Raw genomic sequence first — 24,961 nt, 5'->3', positions numbered from 1 at the left:
GTTTGATACAAATTTGAGATTATTTCCCTGTAGCATCCTTCGGAAAGAGACATAGTTTGCGAAAAAAGCGTTAGTCCTCATTTATTTTGTGTTGTTCCCGAATTAGACGAAATTTTGAAAACCCCCTACTAATAAATGTTTGGGATTTGGATATGCATTTTTTAAATATATCTAATTGTAGGTACTTATTCGCTTACATGCGTTATTTTCCAGATAGGGAGAGTCAATATAGTTCATGATCATGAAGTAACTATACTGGGTTTAAAAAAATATATACGTCTTATGAATAACTTGGAAAAGTGAAATTATTGAGGATTAGCCGCTGTGACAATGATTTGCGTTTTCTAATCGATGTTTAATTATATATGCATATTCCTCACAATGGCTAATGACCTAGGTAAATTAGCGTAAATACTTGTTGATGGGCAGGTAAATTCTTCAATCTTTGTTTATTCGTTTCGATTTCATTACAAGTAAGTATTATGCAACCCATCATACGTCAATCAAAAATAAATTTTAAGTGGAATACACCCTTAAGTTCTATAAAAAGTAATGTTCCTGCATAATAATGTAAATAATGCTAAATAAACAAACTTTAATCTTATCAATCTTATACGCCTCAATCTTTCACTGAAAATTTTGCTTTCACATTTTACTGCAGGTCGTGGCTAAATCAAAGGTGGCAACCCTAATAGTGATTGATGATACCGAAACATTTTCGGATCTAGACAGTGATGCCGCAAATCACGTTACCGTATTTCAACTGCAACAATATATGCTGTTGTCCATCATGATTGCATGTGTTTAATATTGGGAGAATTCTCGAAACGAACCAATTCAAATCAAATTGAAATTGTTGGAACTTGATCTCGACAGTTATATTTGGCTGCAACGCGAAGATATGCAGGTGGTAAAGAACGGCTTTATTTTTTTCGAACCACTAAAACTGTCGGGTATGTATCCGTTTACCATCGACATGGCCTTGAAAAGTATGCTAGATAAGAAAGACCGCAAATACAAGACTACACAAACCATGTTGAAGTCATGTTGTATAGTTATTTATTACCCATTCGTTTTAGGGGAATTTTTCGAAAGCAAAAAAATTCGCCTTATCTGAAGGTTTTGTCCGTCTGTTCCTCGCCTAACTCGAGAACGACAAGAGACAGCGATGTCAAACTTTCTCCATTGATTTCTACGAGTTCAACAATCAGCGCTATTGAATATGAGCTGGATTAAAAAGTCTGGTTTCCGACTGTGAGCTGACTGACAAGAAATTCCCCTACTGAAAATCGTATACGATTCTTCGTATCTTGTGTTGGTCTATGTTTCCCTTTTATTCCCCTATTCCCTATTATGAATATCTGTACAATATCTAATCCTTTCGTGCCAGTAACTGCGTTTTTGTGTATAATAATTTGGTGGTATAAAGAGTGTATGTAACTTGCGCCTACTTTGCATGTTTAGCCATTTAACTTAAACTTAGTGGCATCCAAATACAATTGCCAAAGCCTCCTTCTCAATCTGTGCATAATTTGTTGTGATTCTGTTAAATAATAATAATAATTTATTGACTTTCATACACGGGAATTGTTTTAGCACGTCAAAAAACCTAATTTTTATTACTTGATTTATAAAATTGTATCCATTGTGAAACCTTAAGGCCGTCTGACACTATGCTAAATTTTGTACAAAATTTTGCAGATTAATTTTCATACAAAATTTTGCATAGTGTCATACGTATTTTGTACAAAAATTTGTTACAAAATTTGTTTGTATAAAATTTTTTAGATCCTGTTCTAAAAAATGCATAAATTTGTTATAAAATGTGCGCGTACGTGATGCGCACGCGGTTCGGCGTTTCGTAGGTGACATATCACATAACCTATCTAATTTAATTTCAATTATTCTCATTTTGGGCGTTTTTGCGAAAGAACGAGAGCGGTTTATTTAGTGCTAAATTACGAATTTGCACAATGTCATGGTCGCGGGAGCAATGTGAAGTGCTGATAGATGAATATCAAAGACATTCCTGTTTATATGCAGTAAAATCTGCACAGTATAAAAATAAACATTCTAGACAGAATGCTTTACAGCAAATTCAAGCAGTCTTGCAACCCCTTAAGCCGTCTGTTACCATCAACGATATCAAGTTAAAATTTAACGGACTGAAGAATAATTTTCTCACAGAATACAAGAAGTGGAATCGCAGCCGCCGTAGTGGAGCAGGTGATGAAGATGGTGACGGGGTAAGCAAAACCTTCAATATTATCTAATTTATTGACTAACTATACATTTTTCCTGCAGATTTACAAACCAACAATTTGGTATTTCAACCGAATGTTCTTTTTGTTAGAACATGTCGAAGTGCGGCAGGCCGTGGATAGCTTAATCGCAGAAGATGACACACCGCAGGTAGGCGACGAGGAGATAGTAACATCAGAGTACTATGTGACAGAAGATGGTAGTCTCAACGATATTACTAATACATTGGACACGGGATCGAGTCAAGTTCGCGACTCCCAATTGAATTCACCAAATCTTTCTCGTCCTATTTCACCGGTAAAAGACGTAGATGGTGCTACTCCATCAAAACGACTGCAATTTCAAAAGAAAAGAAAACGAGAAACAATTGAAGATAATGTAATGCGTGAAGCATCTAGTGCCTTAGCATCAATTTCATCAACAATGCAGCAAAGTTTTGTACAAAACGTAGATGAAGATGAGGCATTGGCTCAATTTATAGTGTCGAAGTTAAAACGAATTACTGATACATCCATTCGTTTGCAGACAGAAGAAAAAATTGTACACACACTGTTTGATGCCCTAAAAAAATGTAACAATTTGTAGTATTTATTGTTAATAATAGGCATATGTAAAATAAAAACGAATTTCACAAATTAAAATTGTTTATTGCATTTTGTTGCCAGGGCACCGAACCTTGTGAAGAATTAAAATAACTTCTAAAATGATCACGAATATCTCTTGCTGCAATAGATGTCCGGTTACCACACTGTCGATTTATTTTCGGCAAGTTTTCATTAAATTCTTCAAGTTCAATATATGATTGTGCATTGTCTGTTGCGAGAAAATTGTGTAACACTACACAAGTGAGTGTAATCAACTCTACTTTTTCTGCATCTAAATTAATTGGATTTAACAGAAGACGAAATCGGTTTGCAAGAATTCCAAAGGAATTCTCTATTATTCTCCGAGCACGGGATAACCGATAATTAAAAATTCTGCTATCATTGCCGAGTCCACGATCTGGATAGGGTTTCAATAGGTTCTTTGACAGCGGAAAGGCATCATCGGCAACAATAACATACGGTAAAGCTTCTGTCATTCCTGGTAATACCTCTGGGGCTGGTAGACTCAAAGAATTGTCTTGTAGTGCCCTTGACAAGCTACTATTCTGAAAAACACCCCCATCACTAATTCGTCCATTGACACCTATATTTGCGTAAATGAACTTGTAGTTGGCAGCGGCTAATGCTAACACAATGCTATTTGCACCTTTGTAGTTGTAATAATACGAGCCAGCAGATATGGGTGCCCTAAAAGTGATGTGGCGACCATCAAGAGCTCCCACGCAATGAGGAAATTGCCATAATTGATCAAAATCTTGAGAAATTTTTTTCCATTCTTCTGCTGTTCTTGGTGCCTATACCAGGTTTCATATCGTAAAAATTGACAGTATAATATACGGACTATAACTTACTTTTAAATAGATTGGTTTTAATTTCAAGACTATGGCTTGGCACACTTCAGGTATAAAGCGGCTTATCGTAGTTTCATGTATCCTAGTGGTGTACATAAGGGATCGGTATGTCTCGCCTGTTGCTAGGAATCGCAAGGTAACTTCTAATCTAAAATGATAGCACAAGTGAGTGCCTATGATTAATTTTTTAATCACCTACTTGCTTCTGGAAGGGATGCATTCTCGCATTAGTGTATCTTGTTTGCATATTTCATTTGATATCAACGACAGCAAATATTCGAACTGATCGTTAGTTAATCTCAGAAAGTTTGTATATGCATTTGGATCCTCGGGTAAAAGTTCTGTATTTAGCATGTTTAAAACATCACGACCCTCGTTTCGCCTTTGCAGCCAGTTCCTGCTCCAAATTCGAGTACGTTTATTACGCCTTTTTGTTAGAAGACAAGACATAATGACAATGACACTTGCGGCAAGTGCCGAGCTAGCGATTAGATTTCGGTTCATTACAATTACCAGTAGTAGCACAATAGATAATAATATGAAATAATGAAAAATCAAAAAAGTAAATACTAGAAGAGGTTATGTTATTTTTGTTATTTATATGTGTAGGTGTACCACTACCAGATTTATTGACTTAAAAACCCATATTCCCTAGAAAAAAAATGCAAAGCGCAGACGCACTTACTAATTTTTATGATAAATTTTGTACAGTGTCAGACAATATAATTTTGTTAAATAAATTATGGAAGTAAATTTTTTATGATAAAATTCTATTCACAAATTTTACCAAAAATTTAGCATCGTGTCAGACGGCCTTTATGTACAAACTTTATAATTTATTTAGATCGATTTTATGTTAGACTAATTAGTGAATTTCCTTTATAATTAAGAAATTCTTTAGTTCCAATTTTAATCTTTTATTAGGTAAGTGTTTGCTGTCCCATGTCAGTTTGTTAAAAAGTTTAATTGCAAGATGGGTTGTTGGTTGTTGTGTGGTTTTGAGCCTGTGATAGGGTATAACAATGTCATTTCCATGTCTAGTGTGATAGTTATGAAACGAATTGTTAGTACGAAATAGCGACCTATTTTCTTGTACATCAAGTATGCAATTTAGAATGAATATGGAAGGAAATGTTAACATCTTTAACCTTCCATTACTGCCCACATAGCACACAAACGTCTAGTGCACTTCCAGTGGATATTTTTTATAGATATCCATGATATACATTAGATGTTTGTGGATATTTAATGGAGATTCAGTGGATATCCATATGTCCGACCAATATCCAGTATTTTATGGACATCCATTAGATTTTAAGTGGATATCCATTAGTCTTAAAAAAGAAATCCAGAAGAGGTAATTAATAATACTATTCTTATAAGTGTATACCTAAGTGCTTTATTACATTAACTGAAATACTTATAATAATGAAAATAATATATAAAATAAATGAGAAAAACGACCTCACAGGATCTATTTTGCTTCTTTCTTCTGCCTAAAACAAAAATGTGTATTAATTTACCTATAAAATATAATAATATAAAATATAGCTCTAATTGAGGTTATATTATATAAACTGAAATTCTATTGCCAAGGTGTGTGACAGGAGTTATAAGCTACGATATTTCCCGGGTTGCAGTTCTTTTGTTTAATACGGTAAATTGCCAAACGTATGCATTTACTGAGATTCCAAAATAAAATTTCACAACTTGGAGAAGTAAGTTAACTCTCTTTGCTCTAGTCACAACTGAATAGGTAGTATGAACTGACTAGTACAGCTTACCTAATCGGAAGTGCAAAAAATAAGGCTGAGAGTATATTTCACACCCGTGGTAAATAAAAATTTAACTTACTGATTGCTACTCCTAGTATTGGCATGACGAAGCCAATTTTTTATACATTCTATTATATCCTTATCACTGGCATTTTTTACAATATTGTTTCTTCTAACAGAACCTTAAACAATAACAGATTTAAAAAATGACCTGACAGGGGCGGCTCTCTATAAAGAGCCAAGGAGCCATGGCACTACCTCAAAGAACCTGCTAATTATCAATTCTTAAAATATAATTAACTACTATTAATTGTGCTCACTAAAACTTAAAACCAAAAAAGTAAATGATTTGATAAATTAGGTACCAAGAAGAATTCATTCGTGCTTATCCGTAGACGTCAAATACGGTCGAGCCGTGCCAAACTGAAACTGGCTCGTATTTTCCTATAAGTGTGGACTTCCGCGGGGAGTAGAGGGGTGGGAGGAGCGAAACCGAAGTAGCGTTTAACGTACAACTTGAGCCATCAGAAGTTTGGCTCATAAGCATAATTGAATATCGTGTACTTGTATTACTATGCTTTGCGCCGTGTTCTTTGTTTCAGTCGTGATAAGTCAAACAATTTTTTTACTTCTGTGTAACATTACACTTCCCGGATTAATTGTTTCGTAAAATACACAAATTAAAAAATCATTTAAATAAACCTTTTTCCATGCATTCTCTGGAAGATAGACTTTAAATAAAGCAATTAAGCAGGCCGTTACCGGACTTAAATATTGTTAGAAAACGAAATGTGTCTGAATCTTCTTTAAGAGGACACGACAATAGCGATAAATCCGAAAATAAAGGAGTAGGTATTCATTGTTGAAAATGACACTTCGGCCTCTTTAATAAAACTGCAAATAAAATGTTGCTATTGTTTATAGATCGGACTAAACGCCATGGAAACGGATAGTACAAATCGTGAAAAAAGTAACACTTTCCATACGATTTTTTGTCAAAAAAAATCCGCTAATTCTCATCTAAAACAACACAAAATGAATTACTGGAATGCATACTTGAAGTATACTTATGAAACAAGTCTCCAAAGAAATTAAAGGGCTAGATTTGTTTCTGTCACTTGCATTATAAATATTCGAATTATACTCAAAATCTAAATAACTGGAATAATATGAAAATAAAAATTTGTAACTATTAAAATAATGGGGAGGGGGACACAATTTGGCACTAGCTTCTACGCAGCTTACGAGCCGCCGCTGTGACCTGATATGCTTGAAGTCTTACTTAAAATAATAGCAGCCAATTTTAGATTTGGCATGGCCTTTTTTTGTTTTGCCCCCAACCAACTATATTTTGCTGCTAATTCATTCGAAAATAATCGTCGTAAAATAAGTTTGGTTATTTCATCTAACTTAGGTATATCCACCTATTCTGCCGAGGTATTCAATCTGGAAATAAACAAAGCATAAAAAATGTTTGTAAGAGGTAATGTCACCTTACTAGTTTTTTGTTATACTCTTCGTTATCCAGTTTTTCTTCAATTTTGTTTAGGTCTTCATCGGTTGATAAAGGGAAATTGTTTACGTCCAAGTCTACTTCATTATTTTCGTTGCTATCGTTTTCTGTTGTGTTTTGCTTTTGAATTACCATGAATTTTTGGATTTTGGAAAGTTTTAATTTAATAAAGGATAATTCTGATAGCACTTTGGTTTTAAATTCTGCAAAAAAATTGTTACGTCAATGCTTACAAGCAATACCATGCTCATACCATCATCCGCAAATGAATGAATATTCTGCGATCTCAACGTCTCATGTGAAAGTTGCTCCGATATGTCTTCCATCTCTTGAGATGCAGTGCACCTTAACGGTACGCGCGATTGTGCAAAAGGTGAAGAACGAGATTGTGTGGAATGGATCAGCGTAGAAGATATGGAACTAGGAGGTGTGGATGATCGAGAACAAGCTGGTGTAGACGATCTGGAACGAGATGGTGCACATCGAGATGCAGATGGTGGTGTGGGAGCGCTTTGACTGCATTGCAATATCTGTTTCATCTGTGGAAATGGTTTTATGCCGCTTATTAAATGGTCCAAGTCGTCACTTTCTTCCTCACTTTTTTCAGGGGATGACTCAATGACTTTCCGTTTTCGAATCTTTCGATTTGCCTTTTCCATTTCTTCATTCTCCGTGCCGAGGTCAGATTGCACTTCTGCCAACTTCAATTTAGATTTTGCCTTTTCATATGTATCTGTAAATGGAAATTTTTAGAACTTAAATGATACAAAACTTACATACCATATGCTCCCAAAACACGCATGTCGTATGAAGGCCATGTTTCTACAGGTTTCTCACACGAAGATACTGCTTTTTCAAATCGTATATTACTTTTAAATGTGGGCCAATAGCTCTTATTCCCATGTATCCAATTATTTGGAATTAGCTGAACTCCATCATCGAACTCAACAACACTCCAACGACTAGTATCCATTTCCAAAGATATGTTGGGAAGTAAATCAATTTTTTTAAACAGACTAAATCTGAGAAATCTGCAAAATTGTACCATACGAAATCGTTTTAAAGAAAATACTAAATCTTAAATATTATAAATATACATATTTACAATGTTAAACTATAGAGAGGAAAGACAGCAAATCCATTCTTAAAGGGAAATCTAACACATTTTGCATAGAGATGTTTAACAGGAATCATATATGTAGCTTCAGATAACTCTGTAGCAAAAAAACAATCAACATAGCTTGATGGACATGGTGTAGTGTAAATATCACTTAAATTTAGAAACTTCTTCACAACCAATAATGGGCAGCTCGCATTTACATCAGTACAGATATCCTCAATCAGAATTACTTCTTTCTCTTTTGTGATGCAACAATTATCTGGAAATTTTTTTTGAGACAAGAATTCTTAAATTGTAATTGCGTAACTTGTTTCTGCAATGCTTCTTCTTGGCCACAGCTGTTGTGCCCTACCACTGAATGTTCTTGCTTATTTACAAATTCGCCTTCTTTATATCTCCTATGTAGTTGTTGAAGTGGTTTGTCATGTTTTCTTAAAAAACCTTTTAATATCCTCATAAAATTTTCAAAACGAAAGGCACTGAATGAATCGAGAGGTCCCAAATACTGAACATCATCTGTAAGATGCAGTAAACCGTGAACGTTGTGGGATACATATTCTACACCATAAATTATAATAAATGTTTCCACAAAGTGTTTTAAAAGTTCTTTTGCATAACCCACTGCATTTATTTCAAAATCTTTACAGAGAATTCGCATAGCTACATGCAGTGATATAAAATGATCATACACTTGTTTATGTACTCCTTTTTCCAAAACTACAGGACAAGTGTATAATAAAAATTGACGTAGTTCTGTAGCCTTCCACTTACTGATATTTTGTATTTCTTGTGGTCTCCTTGCAAATTCTTTTGTAACAGAGGGTCTCAAAGAAAGCAAAACATTTGATATCGAATGAACTTTTGCATGGCGAAGACGCACATTTAAAGGCCCACTTAACCACAAGCTAACAATTTTCTTTACATACTAAGTGCATGTACTCCAGAGGTACATTGGTGATTAGATCAAAATTTTTTATATGTGTTAATATTGTTGTTCCCACGTGATGTTCCTCTTGTTGCTCAGACAGAAACCCATCATGTGTTCGTTTCGTGAATACTGTTTCTGGAAAACACATTCGGTTTTCAATATAGGTACCCTCTTGCACACACTTTGTGCAGTGCAGCTAAAGTAACCTGTGTGACCCTTTATTTTAGCTACAAAGGATTTTGCAGGGGCATCACAAATTAACGAATGTAAAGATACACTAAAATGTGCATTATCAAAGGTGATTCCCTTCTCAATCAAATCATTTATTTCAGATACAAAATCAAGGAGGTATTCATTAGCATCGTTTGGTTTTGCATGCCCATGGTATGCACCAATCAAGAACACTCGAGTTGATGGATAAATACATCCTAAAATTGGCTACAATTGGCTATTATTCGACTCTGAGAGAGGTAAACCATCTATACCAATTTGTAACTGGATAGAAGAAAATTTAAAAATACTGTAATCTAACTGTAGTATACGTAATATACCATCTTCGATACCAAAATGGCAATAATTTCCTGGGTTTACAGTGCGAAGTATAGTACTCCTAGGGGTCTTCAACAAGGTTCTAGCGTCCTTCGGTAGGTTTTCCATACCTGCCATGTTTCTCACTATTCCCAGCAAGTCTGTTAAAGCAGTATGCGAGATCTTATGTTTTGTCGCCCATGATGCAATTTTTTCTTTATAAGCATTTTGATTAATTTCTGTTTCGAATCTTGGAGCAACGGGAGTACATTGAACACAGTCCGATTTGTTTGTAGATTCCTCGATGGATTCATGACTTTCATTATCGTCTGATGAATTTCCCCACACATTTTCATCAAGCATCTCATGATTTTGAAGGCTGGATAATCGATTTTGTTGCACATTGGGTACGTCTTCATTGACATTTTTGTCTATTAACTCTACCGATGTTTGAAATAAAGGAGGTTCGTTACCGGGGATATTAACCTCCGTACTAACATTATTCGAAGCTACATTTTCAACCACATTTTGGCTAGCTGAATTTATATTATTGCTGTCATTACTGCAGAAGATTGAGTTTCTGACTAAGCGACGTAAATGTCGTTCGGAAACATCAAATAAAGATTTCCTTTTCAAGCGTTTTGACATATTCATTTCACTTAATTTAATAAATCCTCAATCAAAATCACACAAACTATCTGAATATAATCAAATACCTTACAAATACCTAAGGTATTTGATATAATGCATTTCGCGCCAAAAAGAAGCAACAGTCGGTTTTCTCATGCTAATTTAAAGAAAGTATAGGTACATACCTCTTGAATTTTTAGAACGGCTCTGAAGAGTGCACAGCGAAAATCGGACATACTATGAACGAGAATAATTCTCTATGCCTACTATTTTCAATCGGAAACACCACGTAAATCACTAACGAAAAAAACAAAGCGAGGTTAAGTGTATTCGCCACAGCAGTGATGCCAACTAATGTTACTGCTTATAACCAACTGCCGAACCATTAACTTACTAATCACAACATGTAACCTATGACGCAACTCTTCACTGACTGAACTGATTAATATTTTATAAACTAACTACCTGAATTCAATCTGTCACTATAACTAACGTATAATAATATAAGGATTTATCTCCAATGTTTAAAAAATAATGATTATGGATATCTAATGTACATCTAATGGATATCAGAGTATTATAGGCGGTAGAAAAATAAAAATCATTACTAGGTATTATACAGTGAGCAGCACCTTTAAGTAATATCAAAATACCAAATAGGGTTCATAATTAACTGTTTATAAATTTTGTACCGATGGCTACTTTTTAAGATCCAATGGACGTTTATTAGATATCAATAATAGTCTGGATTACCAGTGGATAACTGGTGCTTCCATTCAATATCCATTAGATGTTCTGTGCTATGTGGGTGGCGGTCTTATTTTGAGCAAGAATACTGGCGGCGGACTGAGAGTCCGGGCAATATGAACAATTATAATCAAAAGAATATATTTATTAGACCTTGTAAGCAGTTTTACATGTTAAGAAACAATGGAAAAACAAACATAATTGAAATTAAAAAAACAAAATTATGCAAACTCTTGTCGTGAATAACATTCCAAACAAACACAGGGTATTTTTAAAAAATCAAAGCAAAAATTGATGCCAAAATCAAAGATCAAAAAATGTATTAATAAAAAACCTAAGATGGGAACTTCGGGGGTCACACTCGCACTTCTTTCAAATTAATAGATATGTAATTGTATAACATCACTAAATTTTAGATATCACATGAAGAAAAAGGTGTTTTAGAAGAAAACATTGAGATTCTTGACCCAAAGCCATCGACCAGTGAAAGTTTTACGGGTGGTCCACATAATTCCTGTAATGAGTTTAGCCAAAATAGAATAGAGGCAGAAAGTTCTGATAATGATGACAGCAGAGACAGAGATTACCAAATCAGTGACCCAGCCTCAGACACTACTTCTACATCTACTGTATCATCTGATGCCATCGATATCAAAACTGAAGTTCGTAAACCCAAAACCACATCTAGTAACAAAAACATTGACCAGCCATTATCAGAAACGGTATTTGTAAAGGTAGGTACATATTAATAATCATCAAGGTATCTCTAATTTCCTACTCAAGTTACTTTTATTTAGAATACTTGCAACTCTCATTCCTTTAATTACATACACACAAATTTTGCACCCGAAGTGGAAATGCGTAATGTAACGTCTGCAGTAGGTCGGTTGCATTTTTCAAGATTTTGTGCTGTTCGGTAATGTAAATAATTAATTAATACATACGTTCTATACATAAAACCGACCGAGATTTCAAATCAATGGACATAATTATAGTATACAGGGTCGACAAGCCAAATGCAATAAATTCATTATTTCGGTTAATTCAAGAAAATCTCAAAACACGTCTAATTTAAATTATAAATTGACTTTCTTCAGCGTGAAAATATTATCCCTACCTTCAACCCCCTTCGAATGACAGATACAAACCCCAATTGTATAAAGGTGAAGTATGGGCTTGTTATATACCGTTTGAAAGCTCACTTCATTCTCTATCAAAAAATGTTAGTTTTTTCTAACGTATTGCTCACGTAAAAAATATATATTACTGAATTCCGGTATCGGATGATTTTATTCTTTTATGTGAATTTTTGCAATAAATTTGAAAGCAATTTCATTTATGGATAGAGGATGAAGAGTAGTTCAGAGCAATTAAAAAGCTTGGGGTTTTAGCTATCCCTCGAAGGAAGTTAAATGTAGGGATAACATTTTCACGTTGAAGAATTTTCTATAAGCAACCGAAATAATGAATTTATTCCATTTGGGTCGTCCACCCTGTATAGTATAATTATGTTTATTGTTTATGCATCTCGTCCGGTTTTGTGAATAGAACGTATATAATAATTAATTATTTACATTACCGAACAGCACAAAATCTTGAAAGATGCATCTAAACTACTACAGACGCTATGCATTGTCACTCGGGGTGACATTTTAACGAACACAACGTACTTATCTACAATTACAAACTATACATTTATTTCAGAAAAACCGCTTGCCACATCGAAAAATTAATCGTTGCAACTATTGCGATAATGACGTATTAATAAAACATTTTGTCCGTCATTTAGAGAGACATCATTATTCAGAAAAAGATGTTAGAGATATGTTAGCGTTACCTACAAAAAGTAAACAAAGGCGCATTGCTCTTCATTTACTTAGAAACAATACGAACTTGAGTTATTTGTAAATGGAACCACTCGCCCTAACCGTACTGATCCCAAAAGGTCAACAGGAAAAGCACAATATTATCCATGCGTATATTGTAAGGGGTTATTTTTGAAAAGCTACTTAAAATGGCACGCAAAGTCATATAAATCCCAGGATATTGCTACTGGTTCGAGTGAAAGGAGAATAAACCACATATCTCATTCGATGACTATTACTGCATGTGCAATGGAGCCAACTAACGTTATTTCCCGGTTAAATGTGAAGGAGCAAGTAAGTAAAAAATAATAATATTTTATTATGTGACACAATCTGACCCATATCTAAAAACTACAAAAAAAGAACTTTTATAAAAAGTAGGTACACGTTTCGACAGCAACGGTGTTATCATCAGCAGTTGGTCGCTGCTGATGAGAACTTTGCTATCGAAGCGCGTACCGTTTCTTTAAGTTTTTTATTTTGGTGTTTCTATCTTAATGCACGGTACTATATTTTTACATTTTTGAAAAATTAATTATGATCAATACTGGAATAATTAATACTTTTAGATTATTATTAATGTTAAATTTAATTAATTAATAATACTTTAAGTAATTACCCTATTTGATAGGTCTTCAATCTTATGAAAGGAGATGACATCGCTTTCGAAGCGAAAAGAGACCTCCTTATCGTGCATTTTGGAAACTCTTACCTTATGAAACACAAAAGAGAGAGGATGGCGATTTCATGTAGTAACAGAATGCGAGAACTTGCACGATTATTGATTTCTTATCGAAGAATTCTTAATAAGGGGGCAGAAACTTCCTTTAAAGATTTATTACACCCCGAAAATTTTGATAACGTGGTTACGGCCGTCCGACATATTGTGGGGTAAAAAAATGTTTCCAAATCTCCAAAGCGCCTTTTAATTCTTTTACAGCCGTTTTGGGTCCTGGTAGATGTGTCATTATGTTTTCTGCTCTAGTTCTAGATGACGGTGGAGCAATCTTTGACCACTTGGTCAATTTATCTTTTCCTATGAAAAATGGTAAATCTGACGCCTCCTCTTCAGTATCGGATATTTCTTGTTCCGTATCAGAATCTAGCTCTTGCGTTTCCAATATATCCTCTTCGCCGTCGTCATCATAGCCGTCGAGTTCCTCTTCTGTTGCATTCTCGTCGTCCATTTCAAGGCATTCCATCATTAGCTTATCGTCGCCCTAATATGCAAATGGCCAAAGTCACTTTGAAGAAATTTTACAGGAAACTCAAAAAACTGCATAACCAGACTAATTTCGTTGTTGAATGATCTTAATTTTAACTGTATAGTTTGAAAGAATACACAATATAGTAAAGTTAAAAAAATGTATTCAAATTAAGTTTTTTGGAAAACTAGCGGACTTAGGCTAGTTTCTAACATTCAAACATTTTTATTTTGTGGACTATTTTTACTAATAAAACCAGAATTATACCAAACGAAAATAACGAAATTTTATTCATCAGAATTCTTACAAAATTAAAATTTAAACTTATAATTAGGTATGTTGATTGAGTAGGTATGGACTAACGGTTTTGGTTAATGCACTTACAAATGTTTAAGATTATCATAGAATCCATGATAGTCTTTTATTAATGAACGCTTAAGAATCATTAGATGTTCGTATTTTTCGCGTTTTATTGGAATCTGGTCAAAATATAAATTTGGCAAAGCCGTGTAAGTAGAGACAGAACACTTCATTTTTTTCTGTCTTACTGGTAATGGTTTCCACTCCTCATTATGACGAAGTTTAAAGGAAATAGTTCCATCGGGCTTGTATTGAAGGGCTCGTATATCACTTACGGTTGCATCTCCTGCCATGCGTCCAGGTCTAATGGAAGAAACAAATTGCACTTTGTCAAAATTCTTAAAAAAGGTAAAGTCTAGGTATTTTACGTAATACGGTCTAGGGTTTTGGCGAGCTGTTAGGCATACTTCAACATAGTCTGCTGGGACATTAATAATCTTCTTTTTTAATTTTCTTTCTATAGTAGAATGCATTGCATCGCATTCCATCTGCGTATGTCCTTTTTCAGTTTAATAGTGCATTTGATAGGGCGGTGTTTCTATTTTGATAACCAAATCCATCGCTGTAGAGTATTACAGTATCTCTAGTATTTTCATCTTGAAAACAATGAGTGAGCAAAAAATTATAAATAATGGAAGCAAAAACATTTGAAGTCAGTCCACCATCACCTTCATGCCAAAGGAAGCAGAAACCGTCCTTGGATTTTAAATCAAATAATGTAAAGTTGTGGACAATTAGTTTGGTCTTGTAATATAGGCTGGACACATTTGATTTTGGAGACAACAGCACAGATTGGAGATCCATTGTAAACACTCTTTTATTTTCTGCAGATTTATCCGAGTTCTTTTCCATACGTGCTTCTTCTTTCTTCTGCAGATGTTCTCTGTAAATCTCTTCATCTATATTTTTAGTTTTGTATGCTACGCACACATCACACTCATCTTTTTTAGGTAGAAAAAGTGACAAGTTAAGATCGTCAAAAATGTTGTCAAATGACGCCATAGACAAAGGCAAAGCATTATTTTTCTTGCACCAATCATCTTTGTATAATTTGAAAAGTGCTGATTTGGAAATCCAAATTGGTTTAAGGTAAAGTTTTGTGCTCGATTTTCTGCAATAGTGAGATTCAAGCTTGGGGAGAGCATCAAAGAAGTTTCTCAAGAGTTCTTTTTGTTTAGAAAGTTTATCTCTTCGGGAATCTAATGTCTGCTTCTTTTTAGTGGCTTGAATATTGTTACTGTTAGATTCATTAGACACTAAGACACCTTTTTCACTTAGCCAATGTCCCAGCGTTCTTGGAGATATGGAAAACGTGTTGCAAACCCTTATTTTTTCTGCAGGTAAATCTAAGTAAAAAGTGTAAGACTTTGCTCTTGGATATACCTTCTTCTTTTCTGTTTCTTGCTCTTCTAGTCGAACATGTTTCTATTAATGTAGTTAAATAAATTTTCTTTTCTCCCCAAGTAAGTTTCCAAAATTGTTCAAACAATTGGTTCCTTGCTTCGTCTGACGCCTTGGAACACTTGGTTGCAGTTTTGGCCTTACAGTTGCACCTTACTTTTATTCTTCTCGCAGCTTTAGTAACGCAGTAATCCCACTTCTTTTCCTTTTGTCGTTTTCCATTGTATTCATGGCCCAACTCTCGGTTTTTTTTATTGTCATTCTTTTTCCATGAAGATTCATCTACGTGTCTCCTTTTTCTTCTTCTCCTTATAACAAGATTTTCAGTATTTTCACTATCAGATTGTGCAATTTCAAGATCAACAGTTTCGTTTTGTTCCAAATCAAAATGTTGTAAATTTGAAGTATTTATTAATGCTTGATCATCTAAAAAACCAGCTTGATCCACTTCCTCTTGAACTTCAAAGGTATTTTCTTCACGCACGTCAGTATTATTCAAATTTATGTCTATATCAAGGGTGACATCAGGCACATTAGTTTGGCAGTGGAGAATAATATTTTCTAGCTTTTTAATTTGATCATCAGCTGCGTTCACTAACAAAGCGTCGAAACTGTTATTCTGTATATTATTTTCTTTACTAGCTGTTACATCATCGATTGGATTAATGGTAAACTTTGGAGATTCTTTTGCGATGTCTGGACGGGCTACGCCAACCATACTAAGAATTTTGGTTGCCCTGGAGTGCAGTGACATTCTGAAAGGGAACCAAAAAAGGTCATAGATTTGTTAAATAATTGGTGTCACGATTTCCAACGTGAACTTTTAACGTTGTCAATATATCGACGTAAATTAACAAAAAAAAGATAAAATAATGATGAACCTGTTAGCGCCAATGTACACTCTTAAAAATGACTTGGTAGTGGTAACTAAATTTGAGTTCCCACAACTTAAATTTATAGTTAAATTAGGCATAACTAATTATTTAGTTCCCCAAACTGTTTAATAATGGTTAGTTGCTTTTGGTACTTAAAACAGTCTTTTTTGGTTAAGACTACTGGCCCAAAGTTGTCGTGGCCACCAACACCTTAGTTTATTCAACATATTGTTCTAGTTATGACTAAAACGTGTATTTGTACTAGCCACTAAATATCTTAGTTCTTACAACTGTCAGATAAGTTGCAACTAAGAATGTAAATTTGTATTGCTACAATAATATTTATTTGTTATAGCAGGTTATTTTAGTAACGACGACAAATTGTTTCCATTGTGGTTACAGGCACATATTTGTAAGAAATACTAATCTTAGTTAGATTTTTAGATGAATCACACCTCCCAGGTAACACTTTTCAACTGTCACAACAAAGTATAAAGTTGGTTGGCACAAACACATTATATTAGTCCATTCCAATAATTTAGGTCACCACACATTTTAAATAAAAAAAAAATGTAGAATAACCTGTTTATTAGAAAAGAATAAGTTTCTATAACACAAAATACAATGCTAAGATACCTAGATACATTTTACATAGCGTGACGTAGAAGAGCGTTAGACGACGGTTTAACGGGACATGGCGCACATTTCAATACTTATTAATGGAGATTAATGAATTCTGGAGATCACAATCACATACCTAATATAATTTCAGCTCTTACAAACGATATACTGTCTCCCATCAGAAAAATAATTATATAAACATGGTCTAATATTTGGAAGCTGATCATAACTAACAAGACATATACTAGAATTTGTAGTGCCTAGTTCATATGCATAAATATGTTCACTGTAGGCAACTGTTTCATAAAGATCAAGCACAAAGTATATTTTATTGGAGTTATTAACTAACACAAAAAGTAAATTACCAAATATTGGCATTAAATTTAAATGATCTACCAATAGCTTTGTGTTTAAATAATACCTTGTATCATTAATCTTTATCCATTTGCAATGAAACCATTCATCAGTTGATAAAAATTCATCAATGGGTCCAACAAAATTTAGAAACTTGTTAACGTTAGGTATTAAATCTATTGTATTATATAATATAATATCTTCAAATCCACGTTGTGACATGAGCCGGAAACATACTTTCAATTGATGTTTTAGAGCAAGAGAATAGGACAAGTTTTTTCGGTTGCATACTACATTGGCAGTCATTTTAGCTTCTCGGTGCTTTGATTCAAATCTCATTGACCAAATATTAACAATAGGACCTATTTCTCGCATAATCATGGGGTAATGGGTAAGGAAATGGAATTTTGGTTTTAAAGTTTGCCTAGATAAATGTAAATATAAGCTGTTATGCTCATTTATGTGAAAAGATAATAAATTTATATCCTGAATTGATATACTAGTTTTCAAGCAAATGTCAACAATAGTGCGTAAGTGTAAATAAAGGTGCCAATATTCATCTTCTATTGGAACCGAATCGCAAAGTAAGAAATTAAAAATTCGGGTAAATGTGAGCATTTCTGACGCAGACATATTCAATTTTTTTTTTTTGTAAAAATCTGGCTGCAATTGAAGAGGCCTGTTGTCGGAATCATTAGAATCTAACTGTATAGATCTAAGTTTAAAGTTGAACGAGTCTAGAGTTAAAAGTTTTTTATCACAAATTAGATTTTTTAATATTAAAATAAAATCATAATGACAAATACCTTCCAACAAGTCATGCATTAAATCAACAGATGGATTCTGTGTGACATGAAAGGAAGCTAAACAATGGAAGATACATGCCTCTTTAATTCCACTGGCAGCAAAACTATATAAATTTAGATCACTAGAATAATTTTGTATTGTTCTTAATTTACTTGTATCTTCAACACATAATTTTTCAGCGTCCCTCTTAGCACATTTACAAAGTCTACAGTAAAAGTTTGCATTAAAACATTCTCCAAAGCCCAATATGGCATTTAATCCTAAGTTATCTCCTAACATAAGGGTCATTGCAAAGTAGATTTTATGTATTTGATTGCCAATACTTACTTCAATTCCATTTTGTTCTAAAAATTGCAATTCATCAATTAAAATTTTAAAGGTTGCCAAATTACCAAAAGCTTTACGGTCATCTGAATGGAACAAACAGCCTAAAAATATATTATTTAAACGGGATGAATAGGATTGTGGGATACATGCTAAATGAACATAAACTCCGCCCAATTTATGGATGCCTGCATGTGATCCTAAGGGATTACCAGTTTCATAGTCGTCATAGTAAACAAATAGAGGAAGCACAAATTGATCAGGCAGAAAGTTTTGCTTAATCTTGCACCACAGTGGACTTTGCATAATATTGGAGACGGAATTTTCATTAATACCCAACTTCAGTGTTTCTATATACGCCTGAATAATGGTTAGCACGTTTCCATTTTCTAAAAATTTTTTCAATTGTAATCTAAGAGGAATAAATTGTCCTATTGATTTGACAGATTTGTATGTCGTTATATTCTTGCTTTGTACTGCAGTCATGGTTTCTCCGATGGTATATTCTTTTGGCAAAATTAAAAATTCTTTAGCTTCAAATTGTTTGAATCGCAAATATTCTGTATGTAAACCTTGAAAAGGATTTTCTAGTATCTTGAATAAGGAGTGTATGTGATTTTTTGGAGCACTATCTTTCAAGTTATCAAAAACAATATCTTTCAGAATGTTAATGAATCCACAACTAAAGAGTTCAGACAAATCATCGATAATCAACTGAACATAAGATCTGGGTAATAAAGATGAATTATATAATTTAGAAATAAAAATTAATATTTGCTTATTGAAAAAATCAATGTCAGAGTTAGATGTTGTTTCTTGAATGTTGCAAATAGTTTCTACTAATTCATCTGAAGCTGCGTTGACAGAGTTATTAACGACTAAAAATGAGGTACCATTCTGTGATTCAACGTGAACATGGTTAACACTCCCAAAAGTACTTTTATGACATTTATTAACATGGGCACGAAAGGAATGTAGTGTATTAAAATTTCTGTTACAACCATTTTGTACGCAACAATACGTACTGACACCGTCCTCAAATTTATGTGTAATTTTTAAATGAAGAATTAAAGTTTTTAAAGACTTAAACTGATTTCCACATTCAGCGCAATCCATCGTTATTTTAAGCAATGGGAAATCTTTAAACTAAAGTATAAAATGTATCTAAGCAACACAAGTATCAATTTTCAATTCTAACCTACTTAAAACATACAAGAACGAAACGAAAAAGAAATGCCATCTCGAATGCCATACAATATTGCAAGATAAATCAAATACAATAAATCATTTTAACTGAGGAACCAAACTTGTAACAGACGTATAAGGTTTATCAAACTTTGTTGTCAAATTGAAAATGCACTTTTGAATAAGTAACCACACCTGCTCTGCTTCTACTGGGTACAATGCATGTAAAGAATGAATTGCCTTGAATGCCACTTCTATTGCTTTTAGAGGAGATTCTACTTGATATAAAACTGTATCTACTCGAACATAACAAGCATCAATGTGGTCCAAATCGTTTCCAACAATAATCGGTGTTGGTTGAAGTGTTAATTTGAATTTCAACAGCTTTGCTTCACGAGCTTTGATAGATTCATCTAAGTCTTGCAAATTCTAAAAAAAATCTGTTATTGTGGGTTACATCATACACAAATATTACCTTAATGTGAATCAAAAATCCTTCATCAATTTCAGTTTTTGAAGGTTTCCATTTCTTATTCACTGCTACAGGCGTTACTAGATATGGCAGTAGTTTTAATATCCTTATAATTTTACCATCTACAACAATAATGGTACAAGGTAACACAAAGGAAATAATAACATGTTAGATTACCCTCAGTGTTGCAATCTTCAATTTCCTTTAATTTTCTTCTAAGGATCTTGTCCTTCTGTCCTTCGGTATATAATAATATTTTTTCAGAAAACTTTGCAAAATTTACATAAAACAAGTCATCTACTTTGGGGTACAACAGATTAAAATCGTTATTTAACTAAAAGAAAAAAATTAAATGTTTACACATGGAACCAATGTACAATTTACCAAAATGTATCCGCAACTTGACCGTAAAATAGGGAAAGTGTTGCAATACTCATAGATGTTTTTTTCCTTAAGTAAAGCCTGTCGAGCTTTAAAGGTATTACCCCAGTAATCTTGCACCTTATGGAATGGTTCCTTATACTGCTTTAACCACTCAAGTTGGTTCAATTTTTCTTCGTCATTTTCTGTGCCTATTAATGATGGTCGTTGCTATTACAAACAAAAGCAAGTTGTATGAAACCTACCTTCTTCATCTGAACTTTGTAATATAGTAGCATTGTTTGTCTTTATAAGACCTGCTGATTTCAACTGCTTTCTAAAGTTATAGTATTTGAAAAATAATTTTCCTCTTCCTGATTGAGTAGTTTTCCCGTTTTTGAAGTGAGTTGTTTTCATAAAATAAACTTCCTAGAATAAATAATAGGTACAGAAAAATTAAAATAAACCTTATTCCTTATTAGGTACTTACTTTACACTCCTTTGTGAAAATTCCAACGATAGCATGCGCTAGTTCTTCAAACCTGACACAGCTTATTGATCTATTCAAATCATTCTCAAGTTCCGATTCGATTATAAATTCTACTAATTTATTTCTGTCATCTGACGTCAATTTACCATTTTTATTATACGAATAAAGAATTAACCGGCCTTTTGTGCTTGAATTTAATAAATCTTCTAATCCCGTGTTTTTTGCACATGTAACCTTATATTGGTAAGTCGGGGTGTTAACAATTTCAACATCATTAAGTCCCACAATTGCGTCAGACCAGTTACCTGCAATTGTTTGACAATCGGCAATAGATGATGGTTCAGAAGTTGTCGGACTTTCAATAACCGGAACTTGGGTATGTGATGTATCGTGTAGTGTCCATGGCGTATCTTCATCAATTAAAATGGGCTGTGATTTGTTGTCAAACCAATGTTTATACTTTGCCAAAAAGCGAATTCTGGGACCAATTTTCGGCACAAGTTCCTTAATATGGTCTTCGCTCAATTTGGAGAACACGTCATAGTCCACAAAATTTTCTGAAAATGATAAAGTTTACGTTTCTAACGCGTAAGTATAAAACCGAGGTGTGCATTGAGAATATACAATTTTTTTTCTTAGGTATGAGGGGAGGGGGTATTTTCTATTAATGTGCACATGAACCAATAATTATATACAATGTATACAATTATATACAAACCATCGAAAAGTAATTAGGTACTGTAACTTGACGTTTTTATAAACTAGGCTATCCACCTGCACATGCCCTTTTTCTGGCAGTTAAATTTTTTTTTAATTTAACCGATGTATCTCGTAAGAGGTTTACGAGATCCCCAAAGTGGAAGTAAACAGAAACTCATCCTGTATAATATTGATAACCAAAAAAGATACTTAAGATGTTCCCCGGGGTGCCAGAAATGTAAATATATTTTTGGCTTACCATTAAAAACAGGGATTAACTCGGCTAAATTCCATTCCTGCAAAATGTTTTCAACAGGCGATGGTTCGTTCACATTACGTGGCGACCCCATCTATAAAGTTAAAGTAAAACAATAAACTACAATCAACTGCAATAACATCAAGATGGGATTGTTAGGTAAATTATCTTTTTGTTGGGGGAGGTGTATAAAATCTCACTAATAATTTAAGCCGAATTTGATTTGGTCAAATTTTCTAATTTGTGTTGTCAATTTTTATATTTTAGATCTATATTTTACACCACGTAATCTAATTATCCAGAACACCAAAGACAAACAACAGTTAATTTTTTAGAAAAATATGTGTCATGCTATTGAAAACCAGGAAAGTGTGGGTGGACACCACAGAGATACGTAGAAATGTAGGTACGAGTATGTTTACCTGTAACATACTGCAGAATTGCAGTTTTTTTTCTCTTAGGAAACGAAATTATGATTTCGTATGCCCTCTATGCTGGTCAGTGCGCCAAGTACGAAATTTCATACGTTTAAAATACCTAAAATCTGAATGAAAGAGAAAACGTGTCTATATGTAGGTAATGTAAAGAATTACACTGTGGAATTAGTAATTTTCGTTACGGTGGAATAAAACATACTTACCACAAATGACAAGGGGCACAAACATAAATGCCTGGACTAATATTATAAATGATTCAAAATTGCGCAATGTTAGGCATTCACACTATATCTACGCAACACAACACAACTGCACTCGCGGGTCTTCGACGGCCATTACCTGCAAATGCAGTACGCCGCAAAACTATATGTGTACGTAATGATAGCTGACTTTTTAGTTTTTGTTACTAACCAATCTGCTTCTGCTTACTGTTTGGGTTTGTAATAACCACTCAGATTTTAGTATTCATTACCAACTCTTTAATTGTAATAACAAATTTGTTTTGTAATGGTAACTAAAATTTGTGTATGCACTTGAATGTATCGTGTAACTAAAACAATTTGTTATTTGTACTACTCTATCGTAAACGAAACTTAATTAATTGTTAGTATAACTAATCACCATTAACTAAAACCTTTTAGCTGGAGTAACAACATCATGTATTCCAAGAAATCAGATTGGAGTTATTGTAACTAAACATTTTGCATGATGCAACTAAATCTCTTTAACCAATAATTGTTTGTTGCATATACCATGTCATTTTTAAGAGTGTATGACAGTGGACCGGATGAAATGAGAATATTGATTTGGTCGTCGACAGAATTTACATATTTTACGTAGTAGAGATACCTTCTATGGCGATGCCACCTTCAAAACAGCTCCACATTTTTTTTCGCAAATTTATACGATACTTGGTCGACTTCATGGTGGAGAGCATCCCATCATATATGCGCTTTTGCCGAATAAACAGGGCACTACGTACTTGAGATTGTTTCAAGCATTAATGCAATTAGAGTTCAACTTTTCAACCTCGATCGTATTTCTGCGATTTTGAAGCAGCTGCCATTACTGTATTTCAAGGATGCTTTCCCGATGCAAATATATTCGGTTGCTATTACCACCTAACTCATAACGTAAAGAAAAAAAATTGCGAATTAGGATATATTCAAAATTACAATAATGATGCTAATTTTTCCTTGCGAGCAAAAATGATACCCGCGTTGGCCTTCATTCCGATAAATGCTCTGGAAAACGCGCTTGATGCTATTTCGGAAGATCTTCCCGATGATTTGCAACCCTTAGTAGATTGGTTTGATGACACTTACATCGGTCGCAGAAATCGTAGAGGTCTTGACAGGCGTCCAGCACTCTTCGGACCACATACATGGAATCTGTATCAAAGAGTGTTACGCCGAAGCAGCGCACCGTAGACTTACAATCGAATTGGGAATGGAGCATCCGAGCATTTGGAAATTCATTGTTGCATTAAGAAAAATTCAGACTGTAAGGAGGTCCGTGAAGTTGGCAATGCCCATTTCACCAAACTTAAAATTGTAGTAACCATATTTTTGTGCTAATTTTGTGCTATTTATTGCCGATAAACAAAAATTTTATGCTTTGGAATTTACAGAGTTATTCGAAAAAAGAGATGGGTACGGCCAACTTCACTAAGCGATACCCATGTAGTAATTTCGAAAAACTTATACCAATTTTGTGATAATTTTGTGCTATTTATTGCCGATAACCAAAAATTTTGTGCTTTGGAATTTACCGAGTTATTCGAAAAAAGAGATGGGTACGGCCAACCCATGTAGTAATTTCGAAAAACTTATACCAATTAATTTTGTGCTAATTTTGTGCTATTTATTGCCGATAAACAAAAATTTTGTGCTTTTCAATTTACCGAGTTATTCGAAAAAACAGATGGGTACGGCCAACTTTACTTAGCTTTACCCAAGTAATGATTTTGAAAAACCAATACTAATTAATTTTGTGCAATTTATTGGTGATAAATACAAATTTTGTGCTTTTGAATTTGCAGGGATATTCGAAAAAATAGATGGGTACGGCCAACTTCACTAAGCGATACCCAAGTAATAATTTTGAAAAACGTATACCAATTAATTTTCTGCGGGTGCGGGTTCGGTTTTTACCCATCAAGTCCGGGTCCGGGTCTGAGATTTACCCACACCCTTTATTACGCTGCAGCTGCCGTACATCTACTGATCGTGATTATCAACAGTGCTAATAATTTATGATAACTACTCCATACAGTAAAAGGTGATATACTT

At 33.9% G+C, this 24,961-nt stretch overlaps 4 protein-coding genes across 5 annotated transcripts; 1 reads left to right on the top strand and 3 right to left on the bottom strand.

Moving 5' to 3' along the window:
- Positions 1–1,753: 1,753 nt before the first annotated feature.
- Positions 1,754–2,862, top strand: LOC116159493. The gene is made up of 2 exons (XM_031472472.1): positions 1,754–2,246; positions 2,305–2,862. The coding sequence occupies exons 1-2, from the start codon at positions 1,974–1,976 to the stop codon at positions 2,845–2,847; spliced, it is 816 nt and encodes a 271-aa protein (XP_031328332.1). The 5' UTR covers positions 1,754–1,973; the 3' UTR covers positions 2,848–2,862.
- A 339-nt stretch (positions 2,863–3,201) lies between these two features.
- On the bottom strand, positions 3,202–4,429 carry LOC116164380. The gene is made up of 4 exons (XM_031478554.1): positions 3,918–4,429; positions 3,719–3,866; positions 3,356–3,661; positions 3,202–3,264 (listed from the first exon to the last, which is right to left on the bottom strand). The coding sequence occupies exons 1-4, from the start codon at positions 4,220–4,222 to the stop codon at positions 3,202–3,204; spliced, it is 822 nt and encodes a 273-aa protein (XP_031334414.1). The 5' UTR covers positions 4,223–4,429.
- Positions 4,430–6,662: 2,233 nt separating this feature from the next.
- On the bottom strand, positions 6,663–7,740 carry LOC116167772. Of its 2 annotated transcripts, XM_031483289.1 has the most exons (4): positions 7,605–7,740; positions 7,260–7,545; positions 6,992–7,209; positions 6,663–6,939 (listed from the first exon to the last, which is right to left on the bottom strand). In XM_031483289.1, exons 1-4 carry the CDS (start codon positions 7,671–7,673, stop codon positions 6,904–6,906), a joined length of 609 nt encoding a protein of 202 aa, XP_031339149.1. In that variant the 5' UTR covers positions 7,674–7,740; the 3' UTR covers positions 6,663–6,903. The 2 variants fall into 2 exon arrangements, with proteins under 2 accessions (XP_031339149.1, XP_031339138.1); XM_031483278.1 differs by having other exon boundaries at positions 7,260–7,672.
- A 12,767-nt stretch (positions 7,741–20,507) lies between these two features.
- Positions 20,508–24,148, bottom strand: LOC116164370. The gene is made up of 7 exons (XM_031478541.1): positions 24,107–24,148; positions 23,996–24,061; positions 22,237–22,327; positions 21,279–21,835; positions 21,055–21,217; positions 20,813–21,000; positions 20,508–20,762 (listed from the first exon to the last, which is right to left on the bottom strand). Exons 1-7 carry the CDS (start codon positions 24,146–24,148, stop codon positions 20,544–20,546), a joined length of 1,326 nt encoding a protein of 441 aa, XP_031334401.1. The 3' UTR covers positions 20,508–20,543.
- Positions 24,149–24,961: the final 813 nt, after the last annotated feature.

Source organism: Photinus pyralis, unplaced genomic scaffold, assembly GCF_008802855.1.
Source record: "Photinus pyralis isolate 1611_PpyrPB1 unplaced genomic scaffold, Ppyr1.3 Ppyr1.4_LG1, whole genome shotgun sequence".
Taxonomy (NCBI): domain Eukaryota; kingdom Metazoa; phylum Arthropoda; class Insecta; order Coleoptera; family Lampyridae; genus Photinus; species Photinus pyralis.
The sequence above is the reverse complement of the archived record's forward strand: the minus strand, read 5'-3'. Positions and strand labels throughout refer to the sequence as shown.

What these genes read in the sequence shown, in the direction of transcription:
- LOC116164370 (XM_031478541.1), bottom strand. Translation starts at nt 24,148, where the DNA reads ATGAATTTCCAAATGCTCGGATGCTCCATTCCCAATTCGATT. An exon ending in GTTAATCCCTGTTTTTAATG is followed by an intron (nt 21,836 to 22,236) that starts GTAAGCCAAAAA and finishes TATCATTTTCAG; the next exon opens with AAAATTTTGTGGACTATGAC. An exon ending in ACAAAGTTCAGATGAAGAAG is followed by an intron (nt 21,001 to 21,054) that starts GTAGGTTTCATA and finishes CATCATTAATAG; the next exon opens with GCACAGAAAATGACGAAGAA.
- LOC116167772 (XM_031483278.1), bottom strand. Translation starts at nt 7,665, where the DNA reads ATGGAAAAGGCAAATCGAAAGATTCGAAAACGGAAAGTCATTGAGTCA. An exon ending in TCATTCATTTGCGGATGATG is followed by an intron (nt 7,210 to 7,259) that starts GTATGAGCATGG and finishes ATTTTTTTGCAG; the next exon opens with AATTTAAAACCAAAGTGCTA. An exon ending in AAGAGTATAACAAAAAACTA is followed by an intron (nt 6,940 to 6,991) that starts GTAAGGTGACAT and finishes GTTTATTTCCAG; the next exon opens with ATTGAATACCTCGGCAGAAT.
- LOC116159493 (XM_031472472.1), top strand. Translation starts at nt 1,974, where the DNA reads ATGTCATGGTCGCGGGAGCAATGTGAAGTGCTGATAGATGAATATCAA. An exon ending in GTGATGAAGATGGTGACGGG is followed by an intron (nt 2,247 to 2,304) that starts GTAAGCAAAACC and finishes TTTTTCCTGCAG; the next exon opens with ATTTACAAACCAACAATTTG.
- LOC116164380 (XM_031478554.1), bottom strand. Translation starts at nt 4,222, where the DNA reads ATGAACCGAAATCTAATCGCTAGCTCGGCACTTGCCGCAAGTGTCATT. An exon ending in TAAAACCAATCTATTTAAAA is followed by an intron (nt 3,662 to 3,718) that starts GTAAGTTATAGT and finishes AACCTGGTATAG; the next exon opens with GCACCAAGAACAGCAGAAGA. An exon ending in TGAGTCTACCAGCCCCAGAG is followed by an intron (nt 3,265 to 3,355) that starts GTATTACCAGGA and finishes AACCCTATCCAG; the next exon opens with ATCGTGGACTCGGCAATGAT.